We start from the raw sequence: 14,448 nt of genomic DNA, 5'->3' as shown, positions 1-14,448 counted from the left end.
CCCCAGCCTGTTCCAGGACTATAGCAAGGGAAGTTGGTCAGGATTTCCATGATAAAACCTATTATTTTAAATCAGCAGCTTGTACTTTGAATGAAAATGCCAATTCTTATGAAATTTGGGCAAAGAAATCTAAGGCCAGTAAAACAAGCTATTTGGGAACCGGGGGGTGGGAAGAGGGAGAGATTACATTTGTAAAAGATAGCTTAAACTATGTGAGAGCATTAAAAATAGTTGTGTCTACACTGAATCCATACCAAATGTACTTATTTCATACTATACTTCCTTGTTGACTTTTTAAACTCATTGCCAATCTGCTCAAACATTACCCAGTGACCTGCTGACATCTTCTGGCATCTATTAAAGACTCATCTTTTGGTCAGCCAGTAGTACAATTTGTGTCTGTATGTTTAGAGTGTAAACTCATCCAGGCTGGGACCATGACTCCCTGAATGTCTTGTATGGAGTCAAGCAGACGGCTAGTGATTTGAGTGCTATTAATGAAAGGTTTTTGGAATTCCCTGTTGCTTGATTTGAGAGGCAGCAGCAACATTTATCTGTGTGTTTAAGCATAAAGTACGTACCTACTGTGTGGATGCCTTATATATCCTGTTCTTAAGAAGCACCAGTGTTTTGGTAGCTTGATTTTAGTGCCCTTGAGTTGTATTCCATTACTGCCACTGTGTGTGAGTAGACTGGGATATTTATAAATTTATCAGTTTAACAAGTAATCCACTCAGAACTCAAAACCACTAATAGCAGCCTTAAAAAATTATCAAGAAACAAATCCATAGTATGGTCATGATTTGCTGTCTGTCTGACTGTGTGTGGGCATGCGTGTGAGAGACGGATGGCAGAAAGAGAGGGCTGCTAAACAACTGAGGTATTTAGCAGTGGAAATACAGTGGTTCTTTAAATTGCTCGATAACCACTGTTCATAACGATTTTTACTGCGTTTATTCTAAATGTGTGTTTACATAGTAGACAGCTGCGTCCCAGATTAACGAGTGCCTTGAGTTAAAACCAAAATGTTCAAACCTGGGGTCTAAAGTTAGGCACCTAAATTCACGCATAGGCTACTAAATAGCAGGGGGGATTAATTTCCATAAGGGCTAAGCACTGGCAGCTATCACTGCCTTCGCTGGCAGCCCCACGACTCATTCTCATACACACTTACCGCTTAAGATAAAAGTGTGCAGCTTTTTAAATTTAAACCATCCATCCCGGCTGCATACCTGCCTAGCACAGACTAAACCTGCCCCAAATATCCAGTCCGAGAAGGGCCTGGGTCTTGTGTAAAAGCTGGGATAGATCAATCAGGGCTACCTTTACTTTGGTTGCTCCAAAATCCTGGTTTCAAGCAGAGTGTGTCTGTTCCTGGTAATTTGAACAATAAGAGGAGAAAGAACTGAGCAAACCGTCTGCTGGGTATGCCTTAGACAGTTTTTGAAAATACATTTTTCCACAATAGACTGGAAGCAGCTTTACAGGAGACCATAAAAAGCACAACAAACTGCACTCGTGCTGCCAATCAGCAGGTGGGACAAAACTACATGACAATACAGGGCGAACTGCAGGGTTTTGCTGCATCTTCCCAAGCTGCAATCCCCATTTTGGATTCTTTCCTCTAAGCAGCAAGCCTCCCTTGACCCTGTTGGACGCTAGAAGAGTTTGGCTTTAGTCACATCATGTTTCCTATGCAGCTAGCTGCGTACGTGCCATTCAATGGAGATAGTCCAAGATGAAGATCCTAATCAGTGTAAGAGACTTTGCTGTTTCTATAATGTGAGTTTTTGTGGTATGTCTGTACTGCTGCTTCATAAAGCACAGAACACTATGTTTAACAAGAATGAGGTCTTCACATAAGGAAACAAATACCCTGAAATTCAGCCGCAAAAATCTTACATCCCATATGAAACTCAGTTCTGATCTCTCGTACGATTTTGCTGTGTACCTTGAAGCAGCAGCTACTGTACAGAGTAGCTGATCTGTTTTTAAGTTACGCAAATAAATACATAGTTTAATAAGGACACAACAAAATAAACACAATATAGATGAGGTATTCAGATCACAATTGTGCTACGGTCTTTCAGAGAAACTTACTGTATTCCAATGATAATAGCACAGCTCACATAAAAAAAGCAATGCACACTGTGTGCATAGGGAAGTCCATAGAGCCAAATGCATGATGCTTGAGAGAAACACGAGAAGTATGTAAGTAACAATGTTTACAGCAAATAGCCATAAAACACTTCACAGCAGAACAGAGTAGCAATTATTGTAAATCGCCATGACTCCCACAACCAGAGTGAGAAACCAGAGGCCTGATGTGCAAATGTGGGAGGGAATGTTACTCACCTCTGGGCACTAGACAGAGCTATTCTCCTGTCCAATCCTATCTACTCTCTCATGTGAGTAACTTCAGTTCTCTTGCTTTGGTTTACTCTTTCTGCCCCATGCGCACTCCACACTTGAGTAGAGGGGCCAGAACTGAATACAAGTCAGCCAGCTGCTTGGCTCCCTCACTGGACTCATGCACATCATCTTCCTTTACATGTGAGGGCAAAAGATTCAGATGCATGAGTGAAGCAGAGAGAATTATTATGCCACGTGAACATTCCTCTGCCACTTCTGTGCTCACAGACTAATGCACACCACCTCTTTCTTCCAGGCCATGCAAGGTGATTATGCACTGATAGATACAGTATTCCAGTTCCACCTATATGATGGAAAAATAAGGTGACAAATATTTGTAAGCTAAGAAGTGGTTGATCCCCAGTGGACTGTTTTCTCACATTTTTAAGTGTTGAGTTCAAAGTTTAATCTGGCAATGACGTTCAATGGGAATCTTGTCTGAATCAGGAGAGAAGACCCTATAAAATATAATTAAGCATTGACTTATGACAATTTTGTTTAGGTTATGCAGATGATGCCCAGTAGTTCTCAGTTTCAGGGGAACATGTGTGAATGTTGGGACCTAAAATCTGCTTTCAGTTCTGTGCAGTGCAGTTTGCCAAAAACCACTTTTGAATCAGTAACACAGAGTGGTCTCGCTGGCTGGATCAATGTGTTTAAAGCTGAGAAATTCCAAGAGCGTTTTTGAAGATGTCTCTTTTGAAGGAGTCAAGAGAGATGGCTAGGTGGTTTATTTGAAAGTCAAGTAAAAAATGTTAGCACCCAAGTATTATTATGGGATGTCATTGTGGTTTGAAATCCAGATCTGATCATACTAAATAGGACTAGTTTAGCCCTCTACTAAAGTGCCTACTGTAGCCTTTGAATGCTCACTGTAACTACATTTTGTCACCCTGCCTCAGTGGGTCACAGTTGAGAATGCCAAATTCATGACAGACTGCTGAGAAACAGGGAAGTTTCACCTCAAACTGATAGTTATTCTATCATTAGATTATACCAAGCCAGGAACAAAAGAACTTCAGTCTCACCACACTGGTTAACAAGAAGTCAGAGATGCAGTCTCCTTAGGCTTTCCACCCACCCACTGGACTTTATGATAAGTGATTACTGAAAACCAATTTCATCAGCTATAAAGTCCTTCTAATCCCAAAGGATCAGCCACTTAGCCAGGTTGATATAAAACTCAGCTCTTACCCAATAATCATGCTGATGCCAATCCTTTAGTAAGTAAAAACTAAAGGTTTAATAATATAAAAAAAGGAAGAAAAGATGAGAGTTATTGAATGGTTAAGGAATCATATACATACAAGTGGTTGCAAAGTCCTTATATCAGGTTTGTAGCAGTGATGGAATAAACTGCTATCTTGCAAAAGTCTCTCTGGAATCACCCAAACAGATTGGGGGTCATCAGTCCTTATTTAGATCTTCCTTGTTAGAAATCCAGTCCAGAGAAATGAAGCAGGAAATGAAGATGCCTCACGTGCCTTTTTACATCCTCTGCCCTGTGCATAGAAGTTTGCTGTCCCAAACAAAGCCCACAGCCCCTGTTTTTGGAAAGTTACTGGCCCAAGATGGAGTCCAGGGTCACATGAGCATATCACATGTCCTTACATGGCTTGTGACTCACAGGGAGTGACCATTGGCCCCTCCCTGTCTGAGGCATCGTCAGGAAGAGCCATCTGGATGGGATGAGTTTCTTGAATGGCCTATTGTGAGAGCTGAGTGTCCTTAATGGGCGAGGCCATCAACACATAGCTGTCTAGCCTTGATGTAACTTCTGTCTGGGGGATGTCACCCAGGAATACAACACATGTGTAAGATACAAGTACATAGTTAATATTCATAATTTCAGATACAAAGATGCATATAAACAGGATAATCGTACTTAGCAAATCATAACTTTTCCATTGACACCTTACATGATACACTGTGTATAAGATTTGTGGAAATGGTGTAACAGTGGTAGCAACAGTGATATAAATGGTCACCTTTGTTATACACAGCATCACACATCTTCAGGTATGTTTTGTCACTGCAAATAATTAAACCTTCTACTTCTGTGTGCCCTCTGGTTTACCATTCTCCTTTCCATTTCTACCATGTTTAGCACACACTTGGTACCACTGCAAAGGAGTGAAGAACTGCAGGGAGTACGTTTTCCCTGTCTCACTACCATTCAGTCGTGGTTGCATGGGCCACCCAACCCTGGTATTGTCCAATGCATTCCTGGTCTGGAGGACATGGTACCATGGAGGGGACTCAGGACATGGTGCAGTTGGAGCAGGAGCCTGAACTCTTGCGGCCATTAGTGCAAGCAGCCTCTCAAACAGGTCTTGCTGCTGTGCTCTATCTTCCTCCCTCAAGCAACGTTCCTGTGCCAGAAACTGCATGGCAAGTCTCTCCTCATGCACTGCCGTGTTCTCCTCATGCTCCACAGCTTGCCTGGGCATTTCCATTTGTCGTGAATCCTTTTCCCTTTGGTATTAGACTAGCTTATTGGTCCTGTCCAGGATGTTAACCCTAAGGTAATTGAGGAAACGCTTCCTCTTGGGACCGCGCTCTCAGTTTGAAAAACCAGGCTCCTGCTGGACTGAGACTGAACTGCAAAGGTGGAAGGGCCCGAAAGCAGACATATCACAATGCATTATTGCCTCAGTACTTCAAAAAAGGTTCAGAACATCCTCAGAAAAAAGTGCCTTTGGAATGTCAAGGCTCAAAAATGCTGTGTACTCAGAAAAGGAAGGCAATATCAAATTCTTACTCTAAACACCCCAGCACATCTTTGTAAGAAGGTGTGCATATCTGGTAAAAATTTAACATGAAATGCTTAACTGTTTTTTCACTTCCCGGTTTCCATTTTGAATTCCACATTGTGGTGTGGGGGATGATGCCACGGGGCTGGCATGCAGTCTTCTCTATTACCAAATACACACTGCTACCCAGGGCTTATAATAAAAATTGCATTGGCTCAAACTGGAAATCAGTCCCATTTGTACATTAACAACAACAGAGCCAGAAGATTACCAGGCTCCGGGGCTACTTCTGCCTCTTCTATTTCTGCTGCCTGTTCTGTGACGAGCTGCTCCTCCTGGGGGTCATCAAACAGTTCTTCCAGGTTTGGATCCAGGACATGCTGCAGCTGCTCCATTGGAAAAACCTCCTTGTGGACTGGTATGAGCATCAGAGTCACCTTGCTAGCCTGATCCACTGTTTGCTGGCTCCCCTCCAGTGCTATATTGGATTTGGGGGTCAGAAACTCACCATCCCGGCTTACCAGGCTATCATGAACTGCTGTGGGATCCGTGTTTGGCAGTATCGACCACCTGGTCATAGTCCTCATAGAAGAGGCAGGATGATGGTGAGTTCTCAGAGGTGCTGTTCTCATCCCTGACTTTCCAGCACACTCTCTTAAGTTGCTTAACTTGCTCTCTGCACTGGTCATAGGTCCAGTCAATCTCCAACACTGTCAACATGTTCACTACTTCTTGGTACACATGGTCATTTCTGGGACTCTGACTGAAGTTGAATGTCATGCTCATCTCACACCAGAGATTTACCAGTATCTGGCTGTGGTTCAGTGGCTAGGTAGCAGCACACTTGTCAAAGGACTTCTTCCTGTCAGTGGCCATAGCGAATTCAGGAGACAGTTATCTCTGTCTGCAGCTCAGTGGTCAGAATCAAACGGAAGGGTTAAATGCTGAGCAGCTGTACTTGAACCAGAGAGGTTGCTTCCATTTCCTGGGAGTCAATAGGCTACTTTTGGGATGGAAAGGTTAGGAACACTGGCCCATGGGATTATGGGATAGTGTAGGTGGTCTCTAAGGATATGAATCTTGAGGACCCAGGTCCACGTTCTGTCCACACTGCAAAATGATAACATTTGGACCCAAGTCTCAGAGGGATTTAGGCTTGGACTTATCCTCCACCAGATCTTGGGGCCCAAGTGCTTACATGGACGGAAGAGGTGGGGATGGGGTTGGGCTTCAGCCTGAGCCTGTTTCTTTATATTTCAATGCAAGTTCAATGTCCAAGAAGGTGTCAGTGACAGCCTCATCTTGTTTACAAGTAATCAGCCAAAAGACATGGTTATTTAACTATAAACATTTCCTCCCCTTTCTAGAATCTCAGCTTGTCACACTCAGAAGCTGTGAAGACGCATTATCACAATTCTTTTAACTTAAACTATCTACTTTGTACTAGTCAGTTTCCAACTTTTGCTTACTTTATAAATAATCAACAAGAGTTGGACTTTTGTTACATTGGACAACTTAGAACACGGGTCTCTGCACAACAGACATTCCTTTGAACCTGCATCAAGTCCTAAAATGAGAGTTGCTAGATAAATGTGCCATTGGTGCAGCTGGTTGAAACTTACAGAATTTTCAACTAAATTTGTCAAAATTTCAATTTGTACAAAATATACCATGAAAATGTTTCACAAAAATGGTGTGGGGGTTTCCACTAGCATTAGCCAGAGGTTTTGTTTTGATGAAGTTAAATTGGGGAAAACCCATGTTCTCCCACTGCAGTGCTACAGGTCAGTTAGAACAATATATCTACTAAGAGCAATATCAATGAAAAGCAGATAGGCATACTTATCTACAGTTTTGTTAAAAATGCATGTGTATTGTCATGTGTTTGATGGTGAGCATGTGTAATTTTTAAGAGACAACCATCAATGTAGGACATTCTCTTCTGAAGCCTAAAAGCAGAAATTGGCTTTGTCCAGATTCTGCATCCTTTTGGATCCAGACTTCCATATCAAGCCCATTTCCAGGCTATTATAGTCTATGTCATCTATATTACATATTCCCAGGCAAAAAACTAGATTAAGATGGAGGCAAGGTTGAGAGTTTCTACAAGTCACTGGGGGTAAAAAATTACAGGGAGATTTCAATTATCCCCAAACCTCTATAAACCCAGGAAGTTCCGAGTTAAGGATTATATTAAAGAAATACAAACTTAAGGCACCCAGACAACCTTAACTCTGCCCTATAGTGGTGTCAAGCAGTAGCCATACAATTATGATTAAGACATTTTAGTGTTTGTGGTCAAAGATTAAAGTAAACTGATTTTTAGAGGAAAGATTTTCTTCATAGCTTTTCCCCTCATGGCTAAACATCTGAATATATATTAGCATTGTTATGTTTATTTAGAAACCAGAGAAATTTCCCAAACAACAAACAATAGATTTAATTTAGGATTAAGATTGCTCACATGTACATCTCATCAATCTCCCAAAATCTAGAATATCACCATTATATTTCTTTTTCTCCTCCCTCCTCAATACAAATAATTTCCTTACACCCACTTACTGACAGCATCCACTACTCATAATCCATGTACTTCCTCTATCTCAACAGCAAACATAAAACTTAAGTGACAGTCACCCTAAAATTATCTTTAAAAACCAATTTTCCTAAACATAGAAGAATGTAGATACCACCAAGTACACGTGTCCATCTTACAAAACTGTGCACAGCATCCCATTATCATTTTCCTGTTCTCTCACTCTTCCAGCACACGGACACATGTCCTTACATATTGAAACAAAGTGGGAATTCTCCAAAACCTTTTAATGAATGATATGCATGAAAGTGACTGACTTGACTAGGGATTGTTACCCATTTGGTACAGAAGAGTTAAATGGGTAGTATGAACAGGTCATCAACGACTAGCTGAACCTGACCCATATCAGTGGAAGAAAGAGAATGGTAACTCCAGGGACTAAACAATTAATATCTAATAATGGGAAACTCTGGCAGACAGAACATGTGAACTCAGCAGGGGATCAGCAGCTGGCCTTGGAGATACACAGCAAGTCTAACCTGGGACTGACAGACAAAGAGACAGAGAGAGAAAGGAATCCAAGATGGTTCCTAGAGCAGCATGGCTCAAGGAAGCCCAGGCTTTAGCCAGTATGGACTATGTCTTAACCTTTGCTTCTCTAGGCTAACCTAAAAAGACTTCCCAATGCTGTATTCCAGTTGACTAATAAACCCTACTCTGTTTTGAAAAGGCTGCCTGGTGTCACTTCAATTACTTGCTGACGTGCATTGATCTCTGATGAGGGCAAAAAGTCTCTGAATGCCAAGTTTTTCTCAGTTGGATTCGCTGGCGAGAGCTCATGATGTGAGCCTAGCGGCTCAGTCTCAGCAGCATTGTGGCTGCGTGGCCTGCCACGGTAAAAGAGGGGAAACTCTTGGGGGGCGGCAGCGGGGGGGGGGGGGGTTGGCCCACTGAAGTGGTTTCTCCAAGATACTGTTTAAAAATTGGGCCATAGCACAGATCTTGTGGAGCCGTGACACACTCCAAAAAACATCCAAGGATATATTCTTCTGCACAGATCAAAACAAAAGATCATATCTGAAACATACACTTCATTCTAGCATCAACATCACTGGTGTTAAAGTTGCACATTTGTTGCTGAGTGTGATGTTAGCAGGGGTGTGTTGCCCCACATGACGCAGAGAAATAATTACATGCACTGTGGAATGAGATTTCCTAAACTTGTCGCTATTACGTCAATGAGATTTTGTACTTGTACAACCTCCACTATAACAAAGCTTTTGTTTGGTAGAAATCATATATACTATAAAGAAGGAGACAGACAATAATGGAAGGTAGATGCTTGTAGGACAAAAACAAGTCTCAGCTGCAATTGATATTTTTATTATGTCAAAGTCTTCTGAACAGTCTGAAGTATATTAGAATGCCACTATTTTCCCCCTATCTACTGTATTTTATGGCGTTGCTAAGAGCAGTGGAACCCTTTAATATCTACACATCAAGTTCTCCATTGATTTTCAGAAATCACGTCCTTTTACAAGTAAAGACTCGACATGCAAAGCCGGGACTACCGTCAAATAATTTATTTTTGCCCACTCGTCTCTAAAAGTTAATGGTTAAACAAAAACTAGTAAACATTCTGCACATCTCATTTCATTTGCAAACTTTTACTAAGACAATAGTCTTTTCAGTACCATGAGTATTATCTTCTTTCCCCCCAATAAACAGAATGATCAGCAATATTTTAGTTACACTGTCGATAGAAGTAGAAGTAGTAATCAGTAAAAAATATCCCAGCATAATTTGGATCTGTTGAACAGTCTGCAAGATCCTGCAGGAGAAAAATAAAGGAGATTAATGTAGAAACTAATCACAGCTAAAATGTCATTTTTCTTTTGGTCTATTTCCCATTTGAAAAAGGCTTACCGGTGCAGCTACGCGGAAATGGTATGCGCTGTCATACCACCAAGTTACAGGGAGAATCCAAATATGCTGACATCCCTAGATAATGAATTATAAAGAGAGATGAATTTGATAACCTCATTTTACATTCAATTAGAGAGAAGGATAGGCTGTGAAAGCATTTCACTGCCAAATGCAGTATGAGTCATTGTGATAACAAGACTTGATAGCTACAGTGAGAGAAGTCAGCACACTTAAAGACAAAAGGAAAGTGCTGACTTTAAATGTTCTGAATGGGTTTTGTTCCGATCAGCTCAGGAATTGACAGACATTTGGCTCCCAGCATTCTAGGCTGGCTGTGAGTAACGGAGCACCCTCTAGACTCCTTTAGGAAGCTAGAATTGTTCCAGATGTGCCAAAGTGCTCTGTAAAGTTTAAAGTGCAATAGTGGTAAACATTGTGATTCAGCTGATTAACAAGCCGCAACAGGACTAATACCCTGGGTGTGCACAGGCCTCTATATATTCCAAGGCAGAATGCAGCGTCTTCACTCCAGAACTGTTGCAAGATGTATGCACGCAAGATTTGGTTTTATGTGTGATGTAACACTCCACCACATACAAATGCAAGTAATGTATTTTGGCTCTGACACTTTTCCCTGAAATTGTATAGGGATAATTCAACCCCACTATTACCAGGAAGAACGATGTTATAATGGTTTGACTTGGCACTCACATTTCATTCAAGTACCTCACAGACATCACGAATATCAATAAAGTCCCAGCTACCCCTCTCACCCTGATGCAATAGGTATTATGCACATTATACATTTTAGGCAGAAACTGTTCAGAGGCCAGCTGACCGCTGGGCTACTAACCACTGTAGAATAAATCTTGCTACGCTCAGGAAAATAAGCTTGAAAACAAATACTTTCAATAGCAGTATTTTTATTCTGACTCATGCCAACCTTGAATGACTCACTGTTACAGCTGCTGGAAGCAGTTTCTTACCTATGGGTCAAACTAGATAGCTTTAGTCCTTTGATGTGAATTTCAAGTTGACACATGAAGCCTGACTAGCTTTGCTGGCAGTCAGTCTCAATGACATGCCTACGTGGGCTCTGGATTTGACTCAGAGCTTCAGGCGTTGCTGGAATTACAGCTGGAGGTCAGAGCTCCCAGGATCTTCATTCGCTTGTACCTGATGATTTTGCTGTAGTCACAGCAACCTACACCTTTTTCAATGACATTTGAAAGTCATCTTGGGCAGGAGGAGGAAGACAGGGCTCCAGCTAATCAGCACAGCAGCAACTAAGCAATTTAATAACACTTAAGAATTCAGGGTGTGAGGAGCATGTATGTTCCACAGGCTAAAATCAGGTGTGTAGTGGGCCAAACACGACTCCCAAGTGTTCATGACATGTAGGTTTGCCCTAGAATTTTGTTTTCAAATTTTCACCACCTTTATTCCCCATCCCCACCGTTTTTTTAAACTAGCAGACACACTGCCAGGCAGATATAATGAAGACTAAAAACCCATTCCTGTGAGGTATTGAGCTGCCTCAATTCTTATTGAAGTTAATGGGAGTTTAGGGCACTCATCTCTTTGCTGGAGGTGAGTGCCCAGCACCTGGCAGGATCAGACCTCCAACTGGCTGGGATGGTGGGAAAAGCTCAGGTGTTTGTGACAACTTCTGTTCCACCCAAGACATCCCAGAGAATACATGAAAATAATTCTCATCTACACACAATAAGCTTCTCTCTATATTGCTTTATAGGTGAAATCCTGGCCCCACTGAACTAAATGGCAGTTTTACCTTTGTTTTCAATGGAGCCAGGATTTCACCTTAAAGTCATAATTCACTAGCAGTGGAAGCAGTAGCATGGACAGGGGCTTGAAGGTGGGGGACTTCATCACCATGTGGTCACAGTGGCAAACACTCCAGCGTCCTATCGTGTTACATCTTCCTCCATAGGTTTCTACCACCAGTGGAGCTGCACCAGTGGTGAGTTTCAGCTCTGAAGCTTGTGATGGTCCATGCTCCCCAAGTGGTAATGTAATGTGCATTTTATATTTGAGTGAGTCTACAGAGGCCAGAGGAGAAATGAAGACAGGAAAAAGCCACCCTCACAAAAGCCCAATGGAAGCCTTAAAACATCATTCATTTAGTTTTTGCAATATGCAGCAGCAAACTGATTCGCACTAACAGGTTAAGTTCTACTCTCATTTACACCAGTGGAAATGCAGACTAACTATTAGATTTGGATGTTAGTTTGGATTTCCACCATTAAACTGTGAGCAGAATTTGGCCTAATGTGTTTGCCAAAATAATTTGAGGGTGTTAATCTTGTATCGGTTTTTTATTGATATTTTTCAAGCACCCACAAGTGCAGAATTGACTGAGCCTAGAGATTTGTTGGCTTGCATTTGCTGCCCTTGCATTTGCTTGGAGCTCTTGAGTGTAGGCTCTTCTGTCCGCTGCCCTCAATGCATCTCCATGCTTTGATCACCCTGGGATGGCCCTCTGCTGGGGAAGGGAGTTAAGCACCCACAGCTTCCCAGAATTACAACCCGAATGTCTCCACCTCCTGTATGGGAGAGGGACGTTCAGCAGATACATGCGTTATGACTAACCTTTTCAAAGGTTTATCGTGTCATCTATAACATATACTGGCACTTCCTAAAGACATCCCAAGATGCATCACTGAGACCCACAGTCCCAGGTGATTTAGGTATCAAGGTTGTCTTAGAAAGATGCACGCAGGGATGTCTTTAAGAAGTGCCAAATGATTTGACAGAGGGCGAGACTAGTTACAAATTATTTCTTTGCTTAATACCTCTCAGGGCCAAGTTCATATTCCTGGGTTTGCCTTGATTTTAGCTTTGCAATTCAGAAAAGTGTTACCTGGGTGGTTTCCTGGAAAGCCTCCCTTCTGTTTCGGTTTCGTGGCTGATGGGAACACATATTTCCAAAAGTGACTTTGCATTGAAAGACGATTAATGGCTCCGTAGTGCTTCAAGAAAAAAAAAGAACCCAAGGTTCTACTTTGCTGCTTTTAAAGGTAACCTCCCGCCCCCGAAATATAAACAATGAAACTGAAAAATGCACTGGAAAAAAAACTAACACACATTCTTAAGGGTCGTGTCTTCATTGCAGCTGGGGATATGAATGGCAGCTCGTGTAGACATGCCCACACTAGCTGTCCTTTAGCTAGAGCGCTACAAATAGGACATGCACAAGGACATGGCACAGCACAGGCTGCACAAGCCCATCTCACTCCCCTGAGTATACACTCACTTGTGCAGCCCATGCCATGGCAACCTCACTTCTATTATTAATGAGCTAGCCAGAGTACAGCTAGTGTGGGCATGTCTACACGAGCTGCCATTCACACCCCCAGCTGCAATGAAGACACGACCCTTAAGAATGTTTTGTAGTTTTTTTCCAGTGCATCTTTCAGTTTCATTGTTTATATTTCGGGGGCGGGAGGTTACCTTTAGAAGCAGCAAGTAGAACTGCCATTCACACCCCCAGCTGCAATGTAGACATGCCCCTAGTGGCCAAAATAAAGGAAATTAGCATTTCTGAGGCTCAGAAACTCTAATCATGATCTGGACTCTTTCCTGGGGGAATTTGCATCTGAAGTTTTGGTTCATCTAACTACAAAGCCAAATCCATGTCTGCATACAAACTTCTCCAACACATAAGGATGTTCCTACCAAAGGCTATAGTATATTCTGATCTCTCCAAAATAACGATAACTACATGCGTTAGTTTATCATTCCTCAGGGCCAGAAAACCTTTGGGCACCATAACAAGACAGGAAACAAAACTTTACAGAAGACAAGCCCAAAACACACATTAGAACAGGAACCTTCACAAACAATCACAATCCCACTGTGCACAAACATGCACACAATTAAAAAGGGAACAAGTACATCCTGCACTTTGCCCTGATTGAGGTCACAGGTCAGCACTGGCCCAGGGAGAGAATTCCAATCAGAAACCTTCAACAGAAAAGGCCCTGCCCCCTTCCTCTTCCAATAGTATCTAAAGATGGTCATGCTGTTCCAATCCTGCCAGCCTGGGCGGCTGTGACAGGACTTGAGTGCCAGAAAAAAAAAAACAAAGACTCAGAAGAAGCTGGATGGGGCAACAGGTGGCAGAAAAATGGAAGCAGCAAGGTGGCATGAAAATTTAGGTTTTTTTTTTTTTTTCTGGAAGGAGGAAAAGAGCTTGCCTGCCAAGCATGGTTGTACAGTTTTAATTAGACATTTGTACAACCCAGCAATTGTACAAGTGTATAATACACATGCCACAGACTGCGCCCTAGATAGGTTGCAATGGTGTATGTTGGCTTCACTTGATTTTATTTAGTGGAAATAAGAGCATAGTATTTGGATATAACAATAAACACAGTTAAATGTGGATTGTATGTGGATTTCTGGTTTGTTTTTTAAGTGAAAGTTCATTGAAATACATTGATAGCAAAAGAACCCAAGAACACAGTTGTAGCATCTAAAATAAATTCAGTATCCTATTTTCTGAGCATGACACATTCATAGGCATGCATGAGGGCTTCAACATTTGTTTATAAAGGCACATGCTTAAACTAAAGGTTTCTTTCTACTGCTTCAGATGATGTGCAGCCATTTCAGAGGAGTCCCGTTATGTTCACACTAATCTTAAAAGCAAGAATGTTAATATGTGAGGTCAGTAGATTGCCTTTAAAGCATGTTACATTAGCTTCATAAAACTCTGCCTTGGAATTCTGAGAGATCAGAGTAATGAAATGTCATGAGGCAGAACTAAACATTCCCAATTCAACAACTATTTTGAGTGGT

At 41.8% G+C, this 14,448-nt stretch overlaps 1 protein-coding gene across 1 annotated transcript in view; it reads right to left on the bottom strand.

The window, feature by feature from the left end:
- Positions 1-9,445: 9,445 nt before the first annotated feature.
- MYRFL (myelin regulatory factor like) overlaps positions 9,446-14,448 on the bottom strand; it is a 61,244-nt gene continuing 56,241 nt past the window's right edge. Inside the window, exons 23-25 of the mRNA XM_026649003.1 lie at positions 12,509-12,617; positions 9,628-9,702; positions 9,446-9,532 (exon numbers count right to left, since the gene is read on the bottom strand). Of these exons, the coding sequence (XP_026504788.1) occupies positions 9,446-9,532; positions 9,628-9,702; positions 12,509-12,617 (271 nt within the window). The remainder of the gene's footprint in view (positions 9,533-9,627; positions 9,703-12,508; positions 12,618-14,448) is intronic.

This window comes from Terrapene carolina, unplaced genomic scaffold, assembly GCF_002925995.2.
Source record: "Terrapene carolina triunguis isolate 2854851 unplaced genomic scaffold, T_m_triunguis-2.0 Scaffold68, whole genome shotgun sequence".
Classification (NCBI taxonomy): Eukaryota; Metazoa; Chordata; order Testudines; family Emydidae; genus Terrapene; species Terrapene triunguis.
The sequence above is the reverse complement of the archived record's forward strand: the minus strand, read 5'-3'. Positions and strand labels throughout refer to the sequence as shown.